General features: G+C 54.7%; 2 protein-coding genes across 2 annotated transcripts; one reads left to right on the top strand and one right to left on the bottom strand.

Annotated features, from left to right (window-relative positions):
* The first annotated feature begins 826 nt into the window (after positions 1–826).
* Positions 827–9,690, top strand: LOC112125973. The gene is made up of 5 exons (XM_024224342.3): positions 827–1,016; positions 1,335–1,438; positions 2,724–5,651; positions 7,997–8,205; positions 8,868–9,690. The coding sequence occupies exons 1-5, from the start codon at positions 839–841 to the stop codon at positions 8,935–8,937; spliced, it is 3,489 nt and encodes a 1,162-aa protein (XP_024080110.2). The 5' UTR covers positions 827–838; the 3' UTR covers positions 8,938–9,690.
* A 1,485-nt stretch (positions 9,691–11,175) lies between these two features.
* On the bottom strand, positions 11,176–25,365 carry VAT1 (vesicle amine transport 1). The gene is made up of 5 exons (XM_026654762.2): positions 24,362–25,365; positions 23,696–23,866; positions 23,487–23,576; positions 22,127–22,368; positions 11,176–16,035 (listed from the first exon to the last, which is right to left on the bottom strand). The coding sequence occupies exons 1-5, from the start codon at positions 24,552–24,554 to the stop codon at positions 15,934–15,936; spliced, it is 798 nt and encodes a 265-aa protein (XP_026510547.1). The 5' UTR covers positions 24,555–25,365; the 3' UTR covers positions 11,176–15,933.
* Between the last annotated feature and the right edge of the window lie 1,567 nt (positions 25,366–26,932).

The following is a 26,932-nucleotide window of genomic DNA, read 5'->3' as shown; positions in this document are numbered from 1 at the left end:
CTCATGCAGCTGGGGAATTAGAGGGCACCGTTTGGGGCCTGCAGCGGTTGGCCATTCTATTGTTCGCTGCAAGAGAGCATCAATGACACCCCTTTGCAAGGGGTTGGTGGAGGTTTGGCCACCTTGGCAGGAGCTTCGAAGCCAGAAAAAACAGGCTGGAACATTCGGGCTCCCTGGAGAAAAGAGCTGCTGAGATACAAATCCAACGGAGACCTCAGTTTCCCTTGGGGCAAATGGGGCCTTGGGTGAGGACAGGGGCTGGGGAGGAACATCTTTCTCCAGGCATGAGAGCTCCCCTGTCTGACCCACTGTCTGCAGCAAGTGCCTTGGGCAGAGGCTGTTGTCCGGCACAGGCTGGGGGGAGACACAAGGCCACACGCAGCTGTGCTCCAGTGACGGGGGGATGGTGGTTTCCTCCTGATTCCCAGTGGGGTCTGCTCCCAGTGAGTGCCATAGGGTGAAGGGACGGGCTTCGCTCTAGCTCTGCTAGGGCTGCCCAGGTTTCCCCTGGATAACAACAGGCTTTAGCTGTAGATCTAAACATGCTTTGCAAATGCACCTGTATTCAGCTGCACAAGCCCTCGTGCGGCAATTCCTTGTACAGGTGAAGAAACTGAGTCACAGCGAGGGAAGGTGACCTACCCGCAGTGAGGAGTGTGGCTTTAAATATTTGCTAGGCAGGGCACACGCACCAGAACAGAACCCAGGTCTCCTACCTGCGAGCCCAGAGCCCAGGCTCCAGAGAGGAGGGGGCAGCCCGCGAGCCCTGGCGGGTGGGTTGGGAGCTTTGCTCGTTGGCTCACGTCTGCGCTCCTTCCCTGCAGGAGGGTCCGGCAGCATGGCTGGGCGCACGGTGCGCGTGGGGGGGATCCCAACAGACATCCCCCCCGAGAGAGTCGCCGACAAGCTCACCATCCACTTCCTGCGCGCCCGCAACGGCGGCGGAGAGATCGCAGACATCACGCTCATCGCTGGCTCCCCCGCCTGCGCCCTCGTCACCTTTGAGGAAGCGGGAGGTAATGCAGGGGGCTCGTGCCAGGCAGCACTTGGGGGGCTAAGTCGTGTCCTGGGGTCACGGGGGAAGCCCAAGAAGCTCCGCACAGGGGCCAGGGCACCTCCTGCGGCATTAGGCCCCCCATCCTGGAGGGTAACTGGTGGAATTCCCAGTGTCCTGTCCTTCCCCAGCCTCCAACAAGGGGATGCCCCAAGAAAGCGGTGGGAGAGAGGGAGGAATAAGGATCCCGTTCTGGGCATGTCTGGCTGGGGAGCCCACCGGCACAGCCCAGGGCAGGGTGCAGACGGCTGACCGGTGTCTATTGCTTTGCTCGGTTTAGTGGCTCGGAGGGTCCTGGAGGTGGAGAACCACGTTTTGTTGGTCGGTGGAAAGACGTACCCGCTGACAGTGACAGCACACGCGGCCGAGCTGAGCGCTGACGAGGTAATGAGCGGGATCAGGCGGGCAGGGCCCCCACCAGCTCTGTACGCTCCTCCCAGAGCCCCCGCCGGGCGCCCGGAACAGGCTTTGCACCTGCCGTAGATACGGAGGAAGGGGACTCCGCTAATCCTGTTAATCTTAATTAGAGTTAAAGCAGACTCGTTTGATTTGTATTCAAATGAGGATTTAAAAGGGTCTTTGCTGATAACGCGCCCGAGGCAGGGCTCCATTTTACACTTGGTCAGTTTGCATTTGTACCTGGCCAAGCGCAGAGGGAATAGCATGGGGGGGGTGTCTGTGTCTCTGTGTGTGTCTCTGTGTCTGTGTGTGTGTGTGTGTGTGTGTGTGACAAAAGCCCAGCTATCCGCTCACACATGGCCACGCAGGGACATCTGTTAATTTCTCTGCCACGTCATGAGCCAGGAAAGCAGGCGATTTTCCTCGGGGGCATTTAGGGGACGCGCTGGTGTCAGAGACCTTGAGGTAATTCTGCCCTTCCTCTGATGTCAGTGGCCAGCTGCCGGCTCTGGGCTTTGGTGTTGAATTCTGTGAAAACAGAAGCTCAGCAGTCAGAGGCTACTGTCTGTGACATCACAGTCATCTCCCTGGCAATACGTATGATGTCAGAGACAGGCAGCCTAAGGCCTGCTAGGGACACTGCAGCCCGAGCAGAGAGAGGGGGAAGCGGCTGAGATCCTGGCTCCATGCGCAGGGGCCTTAGAGTAATAGAAACGGGAAGTGGGGATCCCTGGGCCTGGGCTGGTTGCAGAGCTCTCTGCGCACATGGGAGATGCTGTAGCTGTATTAAAGTCGCACTCGGCTCCACTCCCTGCTCCCAGCAGGCAACACTCTGTGCACCAAGCCCTTTGTGCCACGTGTGGAGGGGAAAGTTCTGCTCCAGGCTGCTGGCTCTGTCAGGCCTGGCCGCACGGCCCTCCCACATTAATCGCTGCCCGGCCCTACAGCCTGCATCTGCCTGTCTCCATGCCCTCCTGCCTGGGCACGCCCTCTCCGTCTCCATGGGCAGCGATTGCAGCACGAAGCTACAGCGGGTTTGTTTGCCTGCCCTTGGGGAGAGCAAACACAGGGTGGAAGGGAAGGTGGGGGCGCTTGGCACTTGGCCTTGAAGTGACCCTGGGAGCCGCGGTGAGATAGTGTGTGCAGCTGCCGTTGTCCTGATGATGCCGGGGTGGTGGAGCGGGGCCTGCCGGGGGGTCATCTCCCTCCTGCAGCGGGGCTGTTTGCCGTCAGTCGCTGCCCTCTGACTCCTCTGGTCCTGTCCCTCCAGATCTTTGTGCGCGTTTGTATGATCATCGACTACGGAAGGCTCCTGGATGGCAAAACCCTCCTGAGAAGCCTGCGCAAACGTTACGGCGCCGTGCAGTTCAGCTTCGACCCTACGGAGACGCTGTGCACGGTCAAGGGGCCGTTCACGGAGCTGCAGGCTTTCAGCAAGGAGCTGCTGCGGAGCCAGCAAGCTGGCGAGGCCCCCCCGGAGGGAGTCAGCCCCCCAGCCACAGTCACAGGGATGTTGGCTTCCCAGCAGAGGCCCCGCTCCCCCTTGCCAGAGCCCAGGGTGGAGAAGCAGCCGAGTCCGGGCCAGGTGCACGAGGAGGCGTCTGAGCCCCCGTTGCACAGGGACCCTGTGGACGGAGAAGCTGTGGAGCAGCTGGAGGACTTCTCCCTGGTGATGGACGCGGATATCTACCTGTACATGCAGAAGTTCTGCAGCGACAAGTACCAGCGGGTGCTGCAGCAGCACCAGGTCGACGTGGTGGACGTCAGCAGCGACGGCATCGCCATTCTCTACCTCCAGGCCTCCTCCAAGAACACGGGAAACATCAGCTCCGTGGTGCAAGCCCGCCTGGCGCTGCTGCGCCTCTATCAGCGGCTGGAAGCCAGTCTGCGCAAGGAGAAGGTCAGCAAGGGGGAGCTGAGCAGTGACATGAGGTCTCAGAGGGCCTTGCTAGGGGACCTGCAGAAGCTGTGCCCCCTGCTCCTTTGTCACGAAGATGAGCGGCATCTCTATCTCATCGGGAATCTGGTCGATGTCTCCCAGGCCAAACAATACATCCAAGATCAAAGCACCGGGAGAACAGCCACAGCCGGCCTCAGGATGTCCGACGCCTCCCTGGCCACCTACACAGCTGCCCTTCATGGAGGGGATGCCAGACTGGGCAAGCCTGAACCCACGGTGGATCCTTCACCCCCAAGACCGAGTCCTGGCAAGTTTGAGTTTAAAGGTGAACACAAGCTAGCCGCCAACTTCAGCTTCCTAAAGCAGGACGCGTCTCTTTCCAGTGCATGGCCCTCGCTGCATCGCAGCTCCCTGTTCATGGAGCAGATGCAGCTGTCTGGCAGCTGGTTAAAGGAAGCCGGCGCCCCGGGCCAGAGCGATCCAGCACCACCGAGCGGTCAGCACCACCTGCCCGTCTCTGCAGCCATCACTGGGCCAGCGGCAGAGGTTCAGCAGAGGGAGCTGAAGGATTGGGACCGAAGGAAGGGGGCCCCCCTGCTCTTGAGACCCAAGACGCTGTCTCTGTTTGCTGGAGGCAAAGAAAGCAGCACTCTGCAGAGTCTCGGGGGCTGGAAAAGCCCCGGTCCCGTAAAGTCTCAGCCCATTAGCAGCGTGTCTAGTACCTTCAAATCCTTGAGCCTTTTCGATACCACAGGGACCTGTTCAGCTCTAGATTCCAAACCGCCCGAGTCTAGCACCCCGCTGAGACGCTCCAATAGTTTCTCCATTCCAAAGTCTAAGGCAGGCGACACGCCCAGAGACCCCAGCAGGGCAGCCAGCGGGGCCCACGGGGTCAGCGAGGAGCTCAGCATGGATCCTGTGCAGTGGGCTTATCTGAAAGAGATTCATGGCTCTGCTATCGACGGGCTGTGCAGGGAGGGAGGCGTCCTGCTCGCAGAGCGCAGCGGCAAAGGCTGCACCGTGCTGACACTCGCAGCTGAGGACAGGACAAAGCTCCTCCAAGCGAGGTGGAAGCTGGAGGCTCTGTGCCAGACGGTGTGTCCTGCTCTCGTATGCCAGAGCCTGAGCTACTCCGAACTCGACGTGGAGGGGCCCAGCGACGAGGCCTTGAATGAGCTATGCAGCCTCTTGAAAGGATGCTCTGCCCAGGTCAGAGTCAGCAGAGACAGGTACAAACTGCATCTCACGTGCCCCAAGGAAACACTGCTGAGAGTCAATGAGGCCTTCCAGAGATTCTCTGCCAGGAGGCGAAGTGCTCTGACGCTTTCTTCCCCGTCTCCGGGGCTGGAGGGATCTCCGGCCGAGGAATATCCAAGCCCCACGCAGCAGGTGAAAACCCAGGACCCAGCGCTGGCTGCAGAATATCGCCATAGCCGGGAGGATCTGCAGCAGCTGGAGGTTAGCAGCACAGCCGGCCTGTCGGACCTTTCGGAGAGCGCCCCCCAGCTGAATGGTGCCGACACCACGAGACTGTATGGGCCCGGGTGGAATGCCACGAAAACCAACAGCTACCAGCAGGCGGTGGGGCAGGAGGACCCAAGTTACCACAGCGACTCTCAGGACGTGAGTGGCAGTGGCCTCCTTGATGCCAGCTTGGCAGGCAGGCAGAGCCTCAGCCCAAGGGACCCCCAGGAGCCGCAGAAGGGGGAGAGGCCAGCTGGAGAGCCCGAGACGGCCAGGATAAAGCGGGTCCTGCCCGACAGATTCCAGTTCGCAAGAGACAAGAACCGAGGAGGCCCCAGTGAGGCAGGGGGAAGCCCGAGGCCCCCCTCAGCAGATGGCGCCCCGCAGTCCTTGCCCATCTGGCTCTCTAGCTCTGGGATTGCACTGCCCGCTAGGGCTGCAGCAGGACGAGGCCCCAAGCCAGGCCAGGGGGACCCAGTGAGCCAGGAAGGCCACTTGCTCCCAGCAGGAGATGGGGACTCACAGGAGCCTGGGATTTCAGAGCTGGAGCTAAGAGGTCCCAGCCCTGGGCAGGAAGCCCATGAGCACAAGCGTGGGAAGTGTGATGCGTGCCAGAGCTCGTGCACAGCGACCTGCCGCGCCCAGTGTGGCCACGCTCTGTGCCGGACTTGTTTTGCAGCAGAAGACACGCACCCAGCCTGCTGCAGCTCCCCCAAGGGCACCAGGGCTATTAAAGGGACATTCAAGGTCGTGACCTTGTCCCAGAGCCTGCCCGGCTACTTTCGAGACCCAACGCTCAAGATTGTCTATGACATCCCTGACGGTGTGCAGGAGGTAGGTAGCCAGGCCACACAAAGAGTCTGCCGCCAGGGCCTTCCCAGCCCCCTAGCTATGGGACTTGGGGTAATGCCTAGGCATCCTGGTCAGAAGCCAGGGCCCCCTTGTGCTGGGCAGAGCCCACACAGAACAGAGTCCCTGCCCCAAAGAGCTCACAAGAGAAGAGGTGGGTGGATAACACGGGCAGAAGGGGAGCACGGATGCCAGCTGGGAATGAGCAGTAGTCAAAGCACACCCATAAAGAACAGAATTATGACACAGATGAACACGATTTGTTGAGGAAGCGTCAACATGGCATTTGAAAACATGGCAGGCCTCACCGATCTGTTAGAATTCTCTGAGGGGTCAACAAGCACGTGGACAAGGGGGATACATGGACTTTCAGAAAGCTTTTCACAAGGGCCCTCAGCAAAGGCTCTTAAGCAATGTAAGAAGTCCCGGGAGAAGAGGGAAGGTCCTTTCATGGGTTGGTAACTGATTAAAAGACAGGAAACAAAGGGGAGGAACAAACGGCCAGTTTTCACAGTGGACAGTGGTAAATAGTGGGGTCCCCCAGGGATCTGTACTGGGAGCAGTGCTGTTCAACATATTCATAAATGAGCTGGAAAAGGGGGTAAACAGGAAGGTGCCAAAGTTTGCAGAGGCTATAAAATTACTCAAGATAGTTAAGTTCAAAGCTGCCTGCCAAGAGTTACAAAGGGATCTCACTAAACTGGCTGACTGGGCAACGAACTGGCAGATGAAATTCAGTGTTGATAAGTGCAAAGTAATGCACATTGGAAAACATCATCCCAGCTATACTTACAAAATGATGCGGTCTAAATTTGCTGTTACCACTAAGAAAGAGATCTTAGAGTCATCATAGATAATGCGTCTCTGAGAACATCTGCTCAATGACTGCAGCGGCAGTCGAAAAAGCTAATAGCGTGTTGGGAACCATTAGGAAAGGGATAGATAATAAGACAGTAAATATCATAATGCAACTATATAAATCCATGGTACGCCCACACCTTGAATACTGCGTGCAGATCTGGCTGCCAAATCTCTGAACAGATCTATTAGAATTGGAAAAGGCACAGAGAAGGGCAACAAAAATGATGAAGTCTGTGGAACAGCTTCTACATGAGGAGAGATTAAAAAGATTAATACTGTTCAGCTTGGAAAAGAGACAACTCGGGGGGATATGATAGCGAGCCATAAAATCATGACTGGTGTGGAGAAAGTGAATAAGGAAGTGTTATTTTCCCCTTCACATAACACAAGAACCAGGGGTCACCCAATAAACTTACTAGGCAATGGGTTTAAAAGAAACATAAGGAAGTACTTTCTTTACACAGCACACAGTCAACCTGTGGAACTCATTGCCAGAGGATGTTGTGAAGGTCAAAACTATAATCGGGTTCAAAAAAGAATGAGATAAGTTCACTGAGGACAGGTCCATCAATGGCTATTAGCCAAGATGGGCAGGGACACAACCCCATGCTCTAGGTGTCCCTAACCCTCTCACTGCCAGAAGCTGGGACTGGGCGATGGGATGGATCACTCAATGATGTCGTCGTTCCCTCTGGGGAACCTGGCACCGGTCACTGTCAGGGACAGGGATACTGGGCTAGATGGACCATTGGTCTGACCCAGCCTGGCCGTTCTGAGGTTGTCGCACTTGTTGCGGGCACAGCAGCAGAGGGGAGTTGAATGAGGTGGATACACCGTTGGTCTCTGGCTGAAGGGGGCTCTGGCTTCCAGCAGGTGCCAGGTCTGCAGCCTGCTCCCTAGCAATGGCTTTTCCCCAGTCACTCACCTTCATTATTTATTATTTTAAGCCCAGGCCCAGGCCAGTGGTGAGAGTTACCAGCAGTAGGTGGAACAGCCTTTTCCCACGTTCCCTTCCAACCCAGCAATAGCCCAGAGCAGTCTCCTCCCCCAATGCATCCCAGGGCTGAGGCACTGCAGAGAGAAGTGACCAAGAAGGGAGCCACAGCGGAGTTGGGTTTTTGTGTAGAAGTGCTGAGCAGGGGGGTTGTGAGCGTGACCCAAGGTAGGAAACACCACAAACAGCTCCCACTAGCAGCCTCCTCTCGTTGCCATCTTCCTGCTAACTAGCCAGCGCTCCGGCTACAGCAGCACTCCCGGCTCGCTCCTTGGGCAGGGCAAGGGCTGGGTCCCACAAGGGCTGGGTCCCTGTCTTCACAGCCAGGGGAGCGTTACCATGGCAGGCGACGAAACCCGCCTCGCCTCCCAACAGGCAAACCTGAGAGCAGCCCCGTCCCAGCAGCACAAACTCCTGCTCAGGGCTGATTTTACGACTTTCTTCCTTCTCCCCTCCTCCACACCACCATTTAAAGGCTGGAGACCCCCGACCCGGGAGACCGTACAAGGGTGGCCGCTTCCAGGCCTTCCTGCCTGACAACAGAGAGGGGAAGACGACGTCTCAGCTGCTGCAGAAAGCGTTTGAGCAGGGCCTGACCTTCCAGATCCAATCCTGTGACGGGGAGGAGAGAGTGATGTGGCACCTCATCCCCCACAAAACCTCTTTCGACAAGGGCAAGGCCAGGTATGGAGCGGTGCTGGTGTTTGAACGGGGTCTGGGGCCCAGGCTGCCACTGGCCTGTTAGCTCTTGGCCTAGGAGGGAGAGGAACAGGGACGGCCCTAGATGCCTGGGTGCTGTGCTGGATCCACGCTTGACATGCAGGCACCTGCCAGAGCACAGCAACCCAACGCTGCAGCCAGCCTTGGAGTGAGCCCACCAGTGGTGCAACACAGCACCATGCCCAGGAATCGTCTGAGCCCCCCAGCTGCTTCCGTGCCCTGGCTCGGGAGGGCAGAGCCCCTCTTACCCTGGCTGCAGCAGCCGCTTTGTCGGATAAGAAATGAATGAGCAAGAGCAGCATCCAAACGCCATGTTAAATGTTTCTTGCTACTCCATCCCCACCACCCGTTTTCCACCTCTGCAAGGCAGGACCCAGTGAGACACTAGCGAAGAGCAATTCCTGCGCCAGACCTAGGCTGCCTCTTGCTCTGGGGCTGGGAGCGTGGGGTGGCCAAGCTCTGAGAAGGTCCACTAGCTCCCTCCCCATCTGGGAAATGGGGTGGGTGGGGGAATAGGGAAAGATGCCCCCCACTGCCCGTGGTCGTTGGGAGGGGTAGTGTTTGGAACGTGCTCTGAGCGTTACCAGCGGGGCCGCTGCCTCACGCCTCTTCCTCTCCCCTGGCAGGAATGGCTACCCGGATTCCCAGTACCTCCGCGAGGTCAGGGCTCTGCTGAGAAACTTGGGCATCGAGTGAAACTCCCAGTGCTGAGCTGCCAAAAGCCGCTCCCTCTCTGCCGTCCTCCAGTCCCAGCCAGGCTCAGCCCAGCTGGCACAAGCCACGTTCACAATACTGAGCCGCTCAAGACAGTGCCGGTTTTTCACTGCTTGGGCTTCACCTCCACTGCGCCCTTTGCTAGCCAGGAATTCCTGTGCCAAGTGTAAAATGCACTGAGAACCAAGCTGTCCAGCAGCAGCGTCTCACCAGCACCCGCTCTTGCTGAGTGGATGTAAAAGCTGCCGCCAGCTCCAGCTCCCACTTGGATTCAGCTTGTTAACCAGCCGCCCGCAGCAGCTCCTAGCACAGCTTGTTTCGGCATCAGTGAACGTCGAGCATTACAGGCTGAGCCATCACCTGCTTCCAGCCCGATGCTAGTCTCCAGTGGAGGCACATGTCTGGTTGCAGGAAGGGTCAACCTGGGACATCCCAGTTCTGCCTTTGGGAGGCTGGGAGCTGCTCGTCTTTTTAGTGTTCAGTGCTTCTGGAATGGCACTTGTTAACCTGGGCATTTCATTCCTTGGACAGACAGTCCGGAGCTCCTGTCCCGTCCCCAGCACCTGTTCCAGGGAGGGCAGGGAGCTCTCTGGAGGAGCATCAATAGCCTTTCTGCTTCTAGTGCCCCTCTAGCCCTGTGGGACCAGAGCCCAAACCGGCAGTGCTCGAGGGAGCACGGCGTTACACAGTCACTGTTACTTTGCATTCCATGGAGTTGGTGGAGAATTCCAAATAAACGAGTCTCATTCCCCACCCTGTTCGGTAGTGCTTGGCCATGTCTCGCGCTGGGAGCCTCAAAATGCCCCCCATTGTGGGCACAGGCAGTGTAGCAACAACCGGCTCTAGGCCGCATAGCAGCGGCTGCTGCTTCCAGAGCAGAAGGGCCATTGCAGATTGAAGCGTCTGCAGCCCCTCTGCCGCGGCTGGGCTTTCTCGAGTAGCATTTTAGGAGAATGTGATGGTGCATTTAAGGCTCCAAATAAACACTCGGTGCTGATACCAAGGCGGGCAGGGCTGGCCTGAACCCTTACAAAGCAGCTGAGATCCTTGTTACATGTCACAGCAGGCGTCCAGTGCTGCTGCTCAAAAGCCACATGCAAAATCTGCTCCCTGTAATTTCAGTGATAGGAGTGCGCCCGTGGCCAGAGCTTGGGGTGAAGGTCTCCTTTTAGCCACAGCACCAGCTCCCCACACCCCTGGCCAACAAGCCCCCCCTCTGAAGCGGAGAGGCTGCCATTGGGCCAAGAGCGGACTCCACACGCCATTCAGTTCTTGAGCCCGCTGGGAAAGTGACAAGCATGATTGGGCCCGAGCACTACAGCCTATAACCTAGCCCTGGAACCGGTGTCAGAGAAGAGCCGCAGTGGGGTGGCAGCTGGGAGGGGAGAGAGCCTGTCACATCAGACACAAGCACCCTCGTTCTCGCTCGCTCGTTACCGCACTGTGACGAAGCTTGGACCAATAGTTAAGAGCTCTAAGGGGAAGAGTTGGGGGTGAAAAGCGTCCTTAAGAATATTTAGTCAGGCACCAAGATCCTCTTCAGCCGGCTCCTCTTTCAGACCCAGCACATTCTTCCAGAGGAGGGGAGGCGCCTGCTTTATCCTCAGCCCCACAAAAGGGAAGTGGGAGGGTGGGTTTGAAAGTCGGGGTGGGGGTGGGGGAGAGAGGCTCAAGCCTGCCTAGAGCATGTTTCCGGGGCTGCTTAGCATTCATGCCAGCGGAGAAGCACCCCAGTAGTTTTACGTGTTTCTCTAACATCGATTTATGCTCCCACGAGAAGTTTCTTTTAACAAGGGGTGACAATTGTACCCATCCAGGTTCTGCTGTGCGGGTCACCGCAGGGCCTGACAAGCTCGCCCTGCTCATGGTGCGGGGTTATCCCATTCACCTTTCTGCTAGCCGCACTGCCGCTAAATCCACTAACCCCCACTGCATGCATGACCCAATGGCTATTTGAAACACGTAGGGTAGGTCTTGAATCTTCCCGCCTTGGCTCCCCTCCCAATGTTACTGATCTGAATTATTGACAGACTGGTGAGCATTTATTGTTCCCAGATTTCTTCGGTCACATGAACGAGCACGAGATGGATGGAACAGGGACCTGCCTGGGTCTGACAAAGGGAACCACAGATGGATTGCTGGGCCGCTGACAAACCCATGAACCTTTGCTTTACGCTTAACCCCAACGTCGTCACAAGCAGAGAAACATGCCAGCGAGGGTTTTGTTATGCTTTTAATTAACATTTGAAACACATAAGGCATACGGTAACGTTAGGCAGAAGAGCATTACACGTTGTAGTCATGTAAACAGCATTGGCACAATCGCTTTCTGTTCAACTTGGTTACACGCACAAAGCGGAATATAATTATTTTTAAAAACGCCGTGCTGTAGGACAACAGCCACTCAGATCACATCTCCGCAAATCAACTGGACGGCACAGACACTGCCATGTGTCGTAAGAGGCTCCAAGAGTAACACATTCTCACACCGTGCTCATACGCTACATGCCCATCACCCTTTGCCATCACCAGTGCTTTGGGCATCAGAGACTTCATTTGGCAACAGGAGTGGTTTTACACCTCTGACAGCAGCTGCAGATGGGTCAGAGTCCTGCATTGGTTAAAGTCTGATGCCCACAACACTTTTTGCCCATCACTGGTCACTCAACTCTACTTCACACAGCTGGTTTGTAACTAAACATGCAGCTAAACTCCATTCCCTGGTGTCTGTAGGACCTTTCCTCATCTCTCAAATACTGTCTTGGTGTAGCTACGGATCTCAACAGGGCTTATGTTTGTGCAAGCTGAGCTCCTTTCCACTCCCATCTCCCAGGTGCAAGAAACATTTGTAACTAATACATTTCTTATTAAACTAAACAAGCTTTTTAGTTCTAAAGCCGCCTGGGGATGGCAAAGTACGTACAGTTGTGTTTAAGGGCCCCTTCCTGGACTGGCAGTTTTGGTTACAGATACAGCAATGATGCTCAGGTCACACTTAGACAGGTACCACTGGATTTCGCAATCTACACGAACATACCGAAGGCAGAACACCCTGCAAACTGCAGCAGGAGAGAGTGCAGGGAACACAGAAACCTTTAGCTAGTGCTCATAGCATCACAACACAAACTTTTGCCCTTCAGCCATTTTGCCCCCATGGCCCAAGATTTGAGTCAAAATGATCAATTAGCAAAATGAACATTAAGCTGCATTTCAGTTATTTTGGAACGATACACAATTTAAGAGGCAACGTGGCACTCTCTGTTCCCTGGATGACACTAGTTGTGCCCTCAACTGTTCAGCATGTTTCCCTCTAATCAGACACCTTCTGGAGTGGAATGACATTGTGCTTTGGTCCTTGCTAGAACAACCTGCTGTTTAACAAGTTGTTTGAGACACTGGTAATAAAGTTGTATTAAGACTGACAATCAGTAGATTTAATACTTACTGGCCCATAAAACGCCAGGGTAAATAAAGGCTACTATAAAATCTAGAACAGAGCATTAGTCTGAGGCAGTAAAGCGCAAGGTTACACTTAATCTTCCGTAGAAAACGTAGCTACCACGGTGCAGAGTCAGTGCTAATCGCTATCACAACTACCTAACTGCTCGGAAGGATTCAGAAGTCAGACTGAAAAGGGCATCAGAAGTTTATAGGTAGAAAATTCACTATCAACTACACATCGCAAACGAAGAGAAAAGAAATTCCAGAGAGTCTCTGCAATGGTGACAAACCCTCAATGTCCTCAGCCCCAGGAGAGGCCACTACCAGCAAAGCTTTGCAAGAGGACAAGCCTAGAGATACTGACATACACGGGCAGGCTGACATCACCTTTGGCCACATCCAAATGCAGCCAACTTGGGCGAGGCATTGCCTTGCAGTAGGCTCTGGAGCGGGAGCTTCCAGGGATTAGCCTGGAGAGTCCATAAAACAGACGTGTACGAGGAGTATATCGAGGCGGAGGGCAAGCAGGGCTAGGTCGCTTGTGTATCACAAGCCATATCTCTTTTGCAGCACACTAGATTTTTGGCAGTATTTGAAGAGGCCAGTATGGCAAAGGCTTCAGTGACTTGCTAGTCTTACAAGCGGTCTAGAAAAGGCACTGAGATACTGTTTTCTATGGTGCGTTGCAATGCAGCATACGTCAGAGTTGTCCTACAGGAAGATACAAGATATTCCCATTTGCTTCCTTCACACTGTATCAAAAGGGGGACTAGACTACAGAAGCCGTGCAATGGTGCCCAGGATAAGGCCGTCCGGAGTAAGGCACCAGGTGCTCTCAGCTGGCCGAGTAGAGCCAAGGAAAGGGCGACCATTTTCCCCCTTTCAAAGACTCTAGAGAACCTGAAGCTTTGCGGTGCAGTTTGGCCCGACTCCTCCTGTCTCAAGGTGAAGCCAAGATTGGGACAAGAGCAGGTCTTGGGCTTTTCCTTTTATAGCAAACAAGTGTCTGAACGGCTTTTTCGAACCTGCGGTGGAACGGCATGAAACAATGGAAAATCAAAGCTAATTCACTGGGCAGGAGCGGTTCTGAGAGGGGAAAAACCCAGCAGGGAGAGTTTGTATTTAGAAAAAGGTTAGAAAAAAGTTGTGCTTGTGAGTTCTGCTGCATCACATCTGGGGAGTCAACCCCCGTGTCACGAATGGAAGGAACGAAGACAGAAGAGGGTCTGAACCCAATCGTGGTTCCCTTTCTGAGGGCCTAAACGGGGGGCACCATTTTATACCTGAAGTGAATCCTCCAGATTCCAGGCCTAATGCAGCCCGACAGGGTAAGAGGGCAGGAACTGAAACCCAGGTTGCACTGATGAGATAATGCAGCTGCACCACTGTAGCGCGTCAGTGAAGAAGCTGCCTATGCCAAGAGGAGGCTTCTCCTGTTGGTGTACGTACCGCGCCCCCCGAGAGGCGGTGGCCGTGTCGCTGGGAGACGCCCTCCCGTCGACACAGCATTGTCTACACCGGGAGCTAGGTCGGTAAAACTGCACGGCTGAGCGACGTAGTTACACGGACGTTAGTTGCTAGTGTAGCCCAAGCCTTAGTGAAGCACCACTTACACCTCCTGGGGCGGGGGCAGCTAATGGAGACTGTTGCCTTCCTTTTTCCTTGCACAATAAAATTCTCGTGCTGATGCTGGACCAGATTTTTTTTTTAATGCGGGGAGGGACCCAGCAGGAGGGGATGTTCACAGCCCAGGAGATCCATGTTTGCTCTTATTTAAGAGCAGCATTTTGCTTCTGCTGTGGCACTTTACCAAAAGGGGGTGGGGTGGGGGCTTGGTCCCTTCAGTTACCAGATCCAAACTGCAAACAAAGCCTGAGCTACTGCACCATCCACCCCCAGCAGGACCAAACCTGGACTGCTAGAGCAAGTGCAAATAGCAACCAAGCGCCGAGTCCTGGGTCTGCAGCAGGAGACCGAGCACAGCGGGAAGGGGCAGCACCAGTCAGAACATTAGACAAGGACAAGTTTAGATGCTCACAGACTGAACCGTTCAGGTTCCCACCCACAGCTTTACCGCACGCCTGGCATGGGCAAGCCCAGTTTTCTTCCTGGGGAGAGGAGCCCCCTGGGCAGTTCCCAGCATCTCAGCAGCACTAGGAAGTATCCTGAAAACACTGGCACTTCACGATTCGAGCCGACAAGCTGCAAGCCCCCCTTCGGCGCTAGCGAGCCATAGGGACAGCCTGGGACTAGTGGAGAATCTGAAAAGCCAATTAAAACTGGAGTGGAAAGTGCCAAACAAAAGCCAGGATCTAACCAGGCAAAAGCCTCACACCAGCGGGTTCGACGGGTCTGAGCCCAGACGTTTGATCTCACTCAGAACCACACGCTGGCTCTCCGGGGGGTGGATGCCAGCGCAGACTTTACTGGGCCTGCTCACTTCTAGAGCTGCAGCGTCCCCTTCCTAGCACACACAACCGCAGAAGCAAAGGCCGAGCACGAGGCTTGTTTTGTCCCAGTCTTGCAGACACGTTTTCACATTTGCAGCCCTTGGTAACAAACACGAGGGTGAAGTTTAGCCTGACGGACATTCAGAGCCCAACGTTAACAAAGCACATAGAGCCAACACAAACGGGTCAGTCATTTCGGAGACACAGTTGAGTCCCTTCCGTCTCCAGACCCAGCTTTGACCACAGAATTGGTTTAGACTTTCCCTAACAGTTTGGGAGCAGAAAATGGACGAGAGCAAATTGTTGAATTGAAATTTCTCTTTAGTATTCATATAGCACCAGCCTAACTGCTCCTCAGGTTACATGCAGCGTGCACAGAGAAGGAACAGCAAAGCAAAAAGCTACAGTGTGACCAGCATCTAAGATACTACGCTGGGCTTAGAAAAACTGCCCTTTTGCCAGCTGATTGGCATTAAAGGCCTAGGACTGGGGGTGTGGGGAAGAGGAGGGGGAGGAGGAAGGGAAGTGTCGTGACAGCAGGAATAATGGCAAAGAAATAGCCAGCACTAGAATAAAGCAAGGTCTGATGTTATTTTCCTACAGCAATTTCATTGACAAGCATCTCTGGCTTGGCACATCCGTCTGTTGAACGTGCATCTTAAGACTGCGAAAAGGGCTCAGTTTCTATGGAGACAGTCAATGGTTGCTATAACAATTTGCGTTTACACTTTGCAGCAACATACTACGCAGCCATTAGTCACTGACTGCTTGGAGGCCAGAGAGGCGTTGCCAGAGAAAAAGAACTTGATTTGGAATTTGGGAAAGGAAATATAACAACCAGGTGAGAAAAGCAGGGCTAAGGTTGGAGGCATCACGTTTAATGTTACACAGTCACACCTGGCAGAGGCTGGCTATGGCAGGTGCATATGATTCACAACCCAAGGTGCTCCCAGTCCTAGAACTGGCTTTAAAAATGTATCATTCCCTTAATGGGGATGATGGCAGGGACTGAGCCGTCCATTCCCAGGTCCCAAAAGGGTTAGGGGTTAAACCACAAATTCACAACCTGCAGACAGGTCTCCTTGCTTTAGTTTTCCTCTTTTTTGGGTTCTTCCTTCGGCAGTTCAGGAACTAGGATGACTTTCCCAACATTCTTCTTCTCTTGCATCTGCCTCATGGCATCTGCCACCTAGAAAGAAAGAAAAGTTCCATGAGAAGAGATCCACACCACACCTGCCTCGCTGTACCGCTCGGGAGGAGACGCCAGCTCAGTGGTGTCCGCACAGTAACGTTTTCATCTACCGCATAACCACGGGTCAGCAATCACTGTGCAGTCACAGCTCCCGCACAACGGAGAATGCTGGGTAATTCTGGGCAGCTGTCCCATCCTGCCTCAGCAGGGGAGAGCGCGCTCAGAGCACATGGGCAGTGCACTCCAGGGCGTCCCACTGAACAGAGAGCCGGGAGGAAGGAGGAATAGGTCCAATCGGTTACACTGGCACCGCTAGGGCTTCTTGCGACACAAACAAACTGCCAAAACAGCTACTGAGAGACAGCCTGGTGTCAGGAAGGGAGAAAAGCATTTAGCTGCCACAGGCACTGGGCAAAGGCCATACAGTACCGTCAGTCTGAAATCAGCGGGGAGATCTGCTAAAAACATACAGCACATTCTAGCCCCCAGCGCCAGCCACGCTGCGTCAGGGATGAGCCATGTCTGGAGAGGAGAGCGGACAGGGCCATTGGCACACCTTGCAGGGACATCTCATGCTAGCCACGAGGATCCTGCTGCTTTGAGCCCCAGCTGGAGTAACCGGCAGTGCTGCTGAGTCCAGCCGCCCTATGGTGAAGGCTCCCAGAGCATCAGGCTCGGACTGTTCCAGCTCTAGTCAGTTTGGAAAGCCCGGAAGAGGCAGTTCGCCTTCAGCTCCCTGGAAGGCTCTGTCCTCGTCACCATGCCAAGCAGACATGCTGACGAGACGCTCGTGTTCGCCTGCGTCTGGCTGGAGCACAGTGCTCCCTCATGCACAAACCCACTGGGACGTGCCAGCTCATTACAAAGTGCATGCCCAGATCAATGCAGGCAGAGCAGAAGCTGTTGGCCGGTAATGCAATCAGAGTCCCATTAGGAGCTGCTCTTTCCGGCAGGAGGAGATCAGCACAATGATGCCCAGGCAGCACACGCCTCCTGCCAGAGTTAATCTGAACAGACTGCAGGTGAATGGGGAGAAAGGGAGAGCAGGGTCTGAACAGCCAGACTGATCACTGTGCTGGCTGGAAATGGCCAGCGCCCCTTAGACTTACTCCAGTTTGTCTTTTGGAATTCTCTCCTTTCTCCATTAACAACCGAGGCCAGTTCCTCCAAAGAGACGCTCCAGGGTCTGGGTCAGAGCCAAGAGCAGGGGAGGGCGATTAAGATGTTTTACCAGGTAACTAACTACCTGGTAAGCACCTGAGTGTCTCTCCGGCTCTGGAAGGGTCTCCCAGCTGCGTCCCCACACCTCACAGAACTGCCCTCAAAGAAGAGCCCATTCCACAGCACTTCCCAACACAAAGCCGGCAGCACGGTCTTAACATCTAGCAGGCACTTCGGTTGGGCAAACGTCTCCCTCGCCTGCTGTCGAGTCAGGGCAGGCTGGGGAAGTCCCAGGACTTGACAGGAAAATGCTACTGGTGCATGTTCAGGGCCACCATGCTGGGTTCTAAATTGGGTAAACAACCCAGCCCTGCCTCCGCTCTGTGGTGTGGTGTCTCCATCTACGGAGCTCAACCTGAATGCTTCAGTGAGACCAGGCACAGGCCTGAAGCATGTACTGCTCCAATCAGTGCTTGGGGCCAGAAGCCAATCTGACACCAGCGGCTACGAGCTAATGCACATGCTTTGCTGGCAGCAAAAGGGCTACAAATTAGCATCGGAAAGAGAGATCTGCTCCTTCCTCCAGCGAGGCCCCTGCCAAATCCCAGTCACCACACCCCGGAGACTGGCTGCTCCAGTGTAGCGAGCACTACGCTGACCCTTTGGTGAGACTCGGCTACGGGAGACAGAGTCCCAGCTCTCTTCTTTAAGCCCTTTGCACCTCTGTAGTTTGGGCCTAGGTTACTTGAGACCCTTTACAGGAAACTTCCCCCCTCTCTTTTGGCTTCTGCTGTAGAGACCTCAGAAGCAGCTGTTCTTTCTGGGTGAAGGGGAATAAGTCACCCAGCTCTGCTCCCCACTGGAGGAGTTCTGCCCCTGGCTGGGCCTGAAGGGCTAACACACCTCCAGGCATTACTGTCCATTCACTGACAGCTGAGATGACTCGGTTGGCCTCTGCCCAACACCTCTGAGGCAGCCTGGACAGTTACGCTCGGAGAAGCACAGATTTCCTGGGCCCCTCTGAGCTCGGGCAGCCTGATGTGCTTAGACAGAAATCAGAGCTGTATCGGCAGGCTCCAGAAGCTGTTTGGTAGAGTCCAGCAAACTCCTGAGACTTAACCCCTGGCTCCCACGATGCTACTGGCCAGCAGCTTTCGGGTAGGAAAGCCACTCCCGGCTGCCTGTCTCCCAGTGTAGATTCTGGCCCATTCTGCTGGAGAGGTGCACAGCTCCCTCCAGCTCCCTCCTTTACTGCTCCACACCTCCTCAAGGTAGAGGAGGATTATGCAATTCTAGTGTACAGGTCTGTTGCATCTTAGGCGCATTGAACATGTGCGATTTCAGCTTTACGCGGTCGGCAAAAACAAAAACAAAACCCCAAAAAAGAGAAAAACAACAATTTAAATACTGTTTCTGTAGTGTGGGCGATTCCGCCCGCCATTACACTCAATGTAATTTTGACTATACGCGATTTTCGCTTTAGGCGCTGACTGCGGTACGTAACCCCAGTGTAAGATGAGACAGACCTGTATGCCAGAAGCTGACAATCTCTGAAAAGCACAATGGGCAATAGGATTAACAGAGCCACCAGTATCTCCAGAGAAAACACCATGTGACTCCAGCTTAGCCAGACAATCCCCTGCTCTGGGCTGACCCAAGGAGCTTAGGGAGAGTCAGCAGCCAAGTGGTCATTCGACTACATTCCAGCGACCTTATGCATCTCCTTTGAAGGCAGACTTGATGAAAGGACTTTTAACAGCACCACAGCACTTGCCCCAGGCTTGGAAATGAGTCAATTTTTTTTTTTAATGTTGCTTCAGTTGCAGATAGATTTCCAGTTCAGTGTCAGAGTGACTCTAAAGTCTTTGCAGTTGTGTTGTGAAACCAAGACATGTTGTGGCAGGCACTGTGCCCCCATCCCAGCTCATCTTCAAATCCAGAGTCCCATTTGTTATCAGTCCTGTGCACCCCATGCCCAGCTCTGCAGATGCCCCTCAATCCCGACCCACAGGACCCCTGCTATCCTGGTCCTGGTCTCTCGCTGGGAAGCGGTAAAGATGTCAGCTCTTGTCTCAGAATTCATTGTTTAACTCTGGACTAGGTCACAAATGGGGACAGGAAACCAGTGCAGTAATTCTCCGCCATCCTCCAGCCAGGCATTGTTTTCTGATCCTCAGGTCTTTTAGGGCCCTTTACAATACTTGGGTTTTGGAATTTTTCTATCGTGCTATTAAAAGCCACTCTGCAGAGCCGTCCTAGCAAACTATCGCTGTGCTACGTGACTGAGCAGGGCAGGGCAGGGTCTGCGTCAGGAGAATTCTCTCGTTAGCAATACTGGTTTGAATCCATCTATTACAACACGCGGGATTTAGCAGAACGATCTAGTTTCGGAAGAACTCCCCCCGCCTCAGAGACAGATCAGGGTGGACAGCCCAGAGTCTACAGCAGAATTTGACTAGACATAAGGATGCACCAAATGCAGAAATGTGTAGCAGCTGTTTAGGAGGCCATAGTCTCACTTTGCAGCATCTCCACTTTGTTCTGCTGCCTCAGTTTCCAATCAGCAGAAAAATCGGAGGGTGAAGCAACAAAATGACCCACCCACCCACATACAGTTTCCTCTCTAATTACTGAGCAGAGATTCAGTGCAGTCTCTACTGTAACAGGCACAGCACATGTCCCACACGCAGTGTGCAGCGCTGCTGTCTGTAATTAATCAATGTAACTCAGCCCTTTGGCCCTTTCTCCGTTCACAGCTTGGGAACGCCTTGAAACTCTCAGTCTGAAAGGCATTTAAAAAAGAAGAAAGCGACTTAATTCTCTTGCTCCTTGTACGTTCAGTGTTCCCCTTTCCCACTGAAATGAGCGTGTCAGGTACCAGCCCCTCTCTGGAGGGAGGACACATTTGCTGGTGAAGTGGAGGGAATGTAAGCGAGGGAGGTCTCAGGAAGTTACGCAAGTAACAGCCCAGGGGAACTGCTGGCCGCGCATCTGGGACACAGGCTGGGCCTTCGAGTGCACAGGCTGCACCCACAATGCGCAGCCAGGGACTGGGGCAGGTCCAGAGCCGGCTCCAACGCTCCCCACACCAAGGATAAGAGCATCCAATACACCCACAACTCCCGACGGTAAATACAAGCCTGGGCACACTCATCCCACGGCCACTCCCAACTCCCCCTTTGGTTTTCTGCAGGGCAGCCTGCGCTGCCGCGGCTGGGAACAAGGCTCCTCCTTTACCCGGGCTGGCTGCTTCAGCAGGTCTGAAGAAAAGGAACACAGCAGCCCCGGGCACAGAGAGAGAGTTACTCTGCTAAGGGGACGAGAACCAGCACGGGTGCTCCCACTCAGAGCGAGGAATCTGCATGACACATACTCAGCAGGATACGCCCCCTTCTCCCCACCCTCCCCCCAGAGAGCAACCACAGCCTGTGCCAGCGCAAACCCAGTGAGGAGCATGTAGGAGCCAACAGCTGTCCAGTGAAGTCAGTACATCGGCCTCTTCCCCAGGACTCTGCCGTCCACCGCTGCAGCGGGGTTCCCCTGCTCCCGCCCCAGGGATTCCGCGGCCCCAAGGGGACTTTGGGGTTAAGCTCTCTGATGTGTACGTTCACCCCCCAATTCTCCCTCTCTCACACATCTCCAATGAGCTGCCGTTCCAGGCTCACCACGCATGGACCAACAGCAAATCAGTCATGCAGACACCGAGCACATTACCGAGCCCCTAGAGGCCTCCCGCATCTTACTCCAGATTCCCCCAGGATCTCTGCTGAGATATCACTTAGCGCTTGGCACTCTGTGCTCCTTGTGTCCCAAGGGCTCCATTATCACTCACAGCCACACCTGGCTCTGACACTAGCAATCCAAGCGGAGTTCCTGCTGGCAGCTCTCTGCCTGGCAGAGGAGATTGATTCATCCTGTGAACAGCAGCCAGCTTTACACCCCAGGTGCTGGAACAAGGGGTGCTGCTTGAAGTGGTTTCCATCATATGCAGGGTTTATAATTTGGTTCAATGGCTCTCAGCACCCTCACTATAAAGATTGTTCCAGCAGCCCTGGTTTACCCTGCTGAGTACAAGTTCCCTAAGCAAGTCAGCGTCTCCTGTAATCCTCAGTGCCCCAATTTAAACCCATCCGAGAGGCTCCAAGCTCCAGTCTCCATCCTTCCAGTGTGGACTGGGGGGGAGGCAAGTAGAGGCTAATGCACTAGGAGACTCCCTGCAAGAGAAAGGGACGATGCTCCTTAACCAGCCGGAGCTTTTGGGGAGCAAAAGGGCTGCACGCCTTCACCTCTGGCCTAGCTTCCAGGTCTCCCAGGGCAGAGCAATTATTATTTGCATTGTGCTAGTGCCCAGCCGAGGATCAGGGCCCCACTGCGCTAGGCACAGTACACACAGTTCCTGCCCCAGAGAGCCGGCCGCTCCAAATCCAGTGGAAACCAAAAGGACACTGGGCAGAGAGTGCTGAAGGCTTCAGCCACGTAGTTCAGATGCCAGTACCCAGCCAGTTCCGGTATATGCTGCACTGCTCGTCTCTGCATGAGCGCACTGCCGGGGGGAGAGTGGTGGTCTTGTGGCCGAGAGACCGAACTGGGTTCATTTCCCAGCTCTGACGCTCCCAGTGTGACCCCGGGCCAGACACTTAATCTCTCTGGACCAGTTCCCCGCCTGTGAAATGGAAATAATAATATTCCCTTCTCCCGCCCTTTGTCTGGCTTGTCTATTTAGATTATAAGCTCCCTGGCTCAGGGACTGCCTCAATGTGTACACGGCACAACACAGCCCATCTTGGTTGGGACCTCGACTGCAAAACAAAACCAACCACAAATCCCAGAGAACACGACCCGGAACTCTGCAGAACCCAGCTAGGAACAGGAGCAGCAGCGTTCTCTCTTACGGAGGCTGCCAGCCTGCACCGCGACTCGGACTCACCTGCTCAAAGGGCCATACGGAGTCTATTTTGGGTTTGATTTTGCCCTGGTTGTACAGGCTAACCAGCTTGGCCACAACACCCCCAATGAGCTCAAACTCTTCATCCATGTAACCCAGGTGGTAGCCGCACACGGCTTTGTTGAGGTGCAGGAGCTGCAGCGCGTTGATACTGAACTGGTTCCACCATGTCTTCGCCATGGCCATCAGGTTCTTCTTCTGCCCAGTGAGCAGGTTGGCCACCCCTAGGAGGAAGTCAAGGCCAGTCATGCTCAGAGCTCACAAAAGGCTAATAATGCCTGGTGAAGAGCACCCAGTGCACCAGATCTAAGACAGCTCAGAGAGCACGGAGTACTCCCTCCACCTGCATACTCAGGGTCAGGTAAGGCCAGGATCTACCAAAGAAAGGCAGAGGCAAATCGCCTTTGAGTGACGGAACAGAGACCCCTTTTGGCCAGTAGACGTGCAAGGTCATTGCTAGAGTAAGTATTCAAAACCTGACAGTTTCTTATCTTAGGACAGGCAGCGAACTAACACAGCTAGATTTAGGTGCCAAGCCAGTGAGACTGGTACAACGGCAGAGCACTGCTGATGCTAAAATGCAGCCAGCCGTGTTGGCCGAATCCACCCAAGCTAGGGTTTCGGAGCCTGGCCCACTGTAATGGTTAATCCTGCCAGAACACTCCGCAGTCCACAGAGTGAGGAGGCCAATGCAGGGACGGAATGCAGTCCGCCTGAGATTCCTGCATAGCCCGTCAGGGGCTGTGTGAGGGCTTTGTCTGTGGGGACAGAATCACAGTGTTTCGCAGCTGGAGAATGGAGAGAGAAGTATTCTGTAGCTTCAAACCGCGTCACCCACACACCCCACAGAAGAAAAGTGAGCTTCTAGGAGTGCTACGCATTAAGTCAGCCTGAACCAGGATCAACTCACTGCAACTGATCCCGTGTGCGGGACACAGATCCCACTTCTCCCTGCGTGTGTGTATTCAGACTGGGAAGCAACTCTCTTTGCAGGGGAGATGTGATAGGTCAGCGTATGGAGTGGGGTGAATTGCATCTCTCGGGCAGGGAGAGAGGACAGGAACCTAACTCTCAAACTGAGACGTGAGCAAACCAAACCCCCAGCAGGAATCCGGCTTTCTAATGCATGTGACACTCCAGACGGAGCAGATACTAGAGCTCAGGCTAATGTGGTAACCAGCCACGGTGGGCTGCTCTCCCTCAGAACCTGGCTGGAGGAAACCAGGACGAGTGCTCTCATGCAGAGCCACCCTCCCCCGCCCCAATGCATGACTCCACCCTGCAGGGAATCTGGCCTGTTCACATCAGCTGTTCAGTAGATGCATCATTCCCTCATACTCACCATAGGTTATGAGTTTGCCCATTGGCTTCAGGAGGTTGAATGCTTTGGAAGTGTCCGATCCTCCCAGCGGATCCAAAACAATATCGACTCCTAGAGAAAGTTTGCACAAAGAGTAACAGGCCGTTTCCTTCCATTTCCTGAGGGACAGGCCTGTAGCGGGGTAGGGGAGCCCCATCCCACCCCGTCCTCCCCACAGTCGCTCACGGTACCTTTTGGGGAGATTTTCCGGACTTCCTCCACGTAATCCATGCTCCTGTAGTCAATTGGGTGAGTGACCCCGCTTTCCCTGAGGGAGTCGTGCTTGGAGGCAGAGGCAGTGCCAAAGATGGTGACGTTCTCCACCGTCTTGCAGAGCTGAATGGCGGCCGTTCCCACCCCCCCTGAAACAGGCAGCAATAGGGGAATTAGAGGAGCGGACAGGAAAGGGGCATAGGAGACGAACCAGTCCCTGGATGTGCTGCTGCGCCCCCTCCCTCTCCCCCCGACTCCACACCATGGCTCAATCTCAGAGTGAAGGATGTGTCTGCGGCTCAGAAAAACTCATGCTTTGAGCCTAAGAGAGCTTGATGGCCTCAGGCTAACTAACATGGGCCCGGGATCTGCCACCTCACTACAGTGCTCAGGGCTTTAATACAATCAGACCCATCTGATTTTACAGTGTGGCATCCAACAGGCCGGGGTGTGGACAGAATCCGCCAATACCACAGTGGGATATTTTGCCAACCCAGCACCTGTGTAGCTGATCTGTCTAAGCCTTTATATCAGGTTTGTCACCCCTTTATCCAAGCACCTAAGTCATCTCCCCTCCCAGCAGTTGGACTGGCCGTTCTGAAGCCAACTGCCCATGGGCTGAGCCCCGTCGGAGCGTACGTTACCGGCAGCCATGTGGATGAGGACGCTCTGGTTGGGTCTCAGGTTCCCAAAGTCAAAGAGGATCATGTACGCCGTGATGTAGTTGACCAGAAAGGCGGCCGCTTCCTCGAAGCTCATTCCGTCAGGCATCAGGTAAGTCTGATTGGCTGGGACAGTCACGACTTCCTGCCAGAGCCCTGATCTGGCCAGCACCATCACCTTATCACCAACCTAAGGCCAGAGAGAGAGTGGAGTGGGAGGGCCGATGGTGGCATGCACTGGGTCGGCGGGGAGGTCGCACACAGCATCCTGGGCATCCCGGTCTGCACTTAGCCCACAGCACCAGTTTCTTTACAGACACAATGCACAGGTGTCCAGTGCCTGGACTGCTCCTGGTCTCTGGCTGGGAATGCCGAGACTCTTCTCCACAGACTCAATACGTGTTTGCCGTCCCCTAGCCAGGTTCCCTGACACGAGGTCCGGCTTTGTGCGACACACGAGATGGGAAAAGGGAGCAGCAAACTTCTGGAATTTAGTTTCACTTAGAACATGAAGCTTGGGCTGAAACTTGAGGCAAGGCAGGGAGAGGGTGGGGGAGAATTCCCAAACAGGGACCAAGGAGCAGTCCAAGGCCTAGAGCCATTCTGTGACATCTGCTTCCCTTTGAGAGTTACCTCTCTAACAAGCGCCTTGTCCACTTGAAGGCAGCAACGTCTCGGGACTGTGCGATCTAGTGACGTAAGCATGAAACCAAAAGTAAGAGCGCTCCAATAGTTGTGATTACAGAAGAGCACCACAGTGGAGATAATTTGTACTTTCTACTTTGCCAGACAGCTCAGAAGACTGGCGCATGGACTCTGTTCAGGTTTTCTGTTGGCTCCTAGTGGCACGGTGGTTGGTGTAAAACTCCCTAGGGCAGGGACCAGACTGATTGCTAGCTCTCAAACAATAACAGGATATTCAGCATTTTAACGATGTTGAAATGGATACAGACACTGTGCGGAAGAGCCCAGCAATGCAGCTGAAGCTATACCATGCATTTCTCTGCAGACAGTTGCAAATTCCACTCTGGTTCTACCACTTCTGCAGAGATTCCTACACTGGTTTATACACGTGGCAGTTCTGACTTCGGCAGACATTGCAGCAACATCACTGCTCTAAGCAGCACAGAATTTTCCCATTAGGCCGGCCAAAAAAGAATGCGAAGAGCAATTAGCAAAAGACTCAAAAACTATCAGCAAAATGTTTTTTGAAGTACATCAGAAGCAGGAAGCCTGCAAACAATCAGTGGGGCCACTGGAGGATTGAGGTGGTCCAGGAGCACTCAAGGAAGACAGAGCCAATGCAGAGAAGCTCAATGAATTCTTTGCATAGGTTGGGGTGGCCAAACTGTGGCTCATGAGCCTCATGCGGCTCTTTTACCATTAAAGTGCAGCTCAAGGGGCCCTCTCACACTCCCCCCATTCTCCCCCTACCAGACTGGAGGTGGAGCTCGGGACCGCTGCCTTGCAGCAGGGTGGTGGGGTAGAGGCTTCTGCTCAGCAGGGGGGTGGGTCTCGGGGCTTCAGCAGGAGCAGGGCTTCAGCCCCAATTCCCAACAGGCATCTCCCATGGGGCTGAAACCCCAAGCCCCAGCAGGTGCACCCTGGCTCTCAAACTTCTGAAGACTGTCGTGTGCAGCTCGAAGGGTCAGTAACTTTGGCCACCCCTGGCAGAGGATGTGAGGGCGATTCCCACACATGAACCATTCTTTTTAGGTGACAAATCTGAGGAACCGTCCCAGCCTGAGGTGTCAATAGAGGTGGGTTTAGAACAAACTGATAAATTAAACAGTAATGCGTCACTAGGCCCAGATGATATTCTCCCAAGAGTTCTGAAGGACTCAAAGATGAAATTACAGAACTACTAACTGTGGTATGTAACCTGTCATTTAAATCAGCCTCTGTACCAGATACTAATGTGACTCCAGAGGCGACCCCGGCAATTACAGGCCGGTCAGCCTGACTTCAGTACCTGGCAAACTGGTTGAGACTGTAGTAAAGAACAGGATGATCAGACGTTGATGAACACGATTTGTTGAGGGAAGAGGCATTGTGCACCAGGAAACCTGACTGTGGGCGCCTAGGGGATGGAGCAGCCCCATGCGCACTGGGGCCAGGACCCGGGGCAGCGGGCGAAGTGGAAGCTAAGCCCCCGCCCAGGGGGCTGCTGGGGAGCCTGCAGGTTCGGCTAGAAATTGCTTCCCCTCCCTACTCCAGTGTTTATCTGAGGGGTGGAGCGGCTCCCCCGTGCCAGTGTGTAGGCACCGACTCCGTGGGTGCTCCGGGGCTGGAGCACCCACGGGGAAAAATTAGTGGGTGCTCTGCACCCACTGGCAGCCAAGCTCCCCTCTCCGCCTCCCCCGCCCCACCTCCTCCCCTGAGCGTGCCGCGTCCCCGCTCCTCCGCCTACCTTCCAGTGCTTGCCGCCGCCAAAGAGCTGAAGCAAGCTCCAGGAGGGGAGGGACGGGGCGGGGATTTGGGGAAGGGGTTGGAATGGGGGCGGGAGGGAGTGGGGCTGGGGTGGAGTCAGGGCGGGGCCAGGGGCAGAGGGGA

The sequence above is a fragment of the Terrapene carolina genome, unplaced genomic scaffold, assembly GCF_002925995.2.
Source record: "Terrapene carolina triunguis isolate 2854851 unplaced genomic scaffold, T_m_triunguis-2.0 Scaffold193, whole genome shotgun sequence".
NCBI classification, from domain to species: Eukaryota; Metazoa; Chordata; order Testudines; family Emydidae; genus Terrapene; species Terrapene triunguis.
Note: the sequence above shows the minus strand (reverse complement) of the source record. Positions and strands in the feature narration are given on the sequence as shown.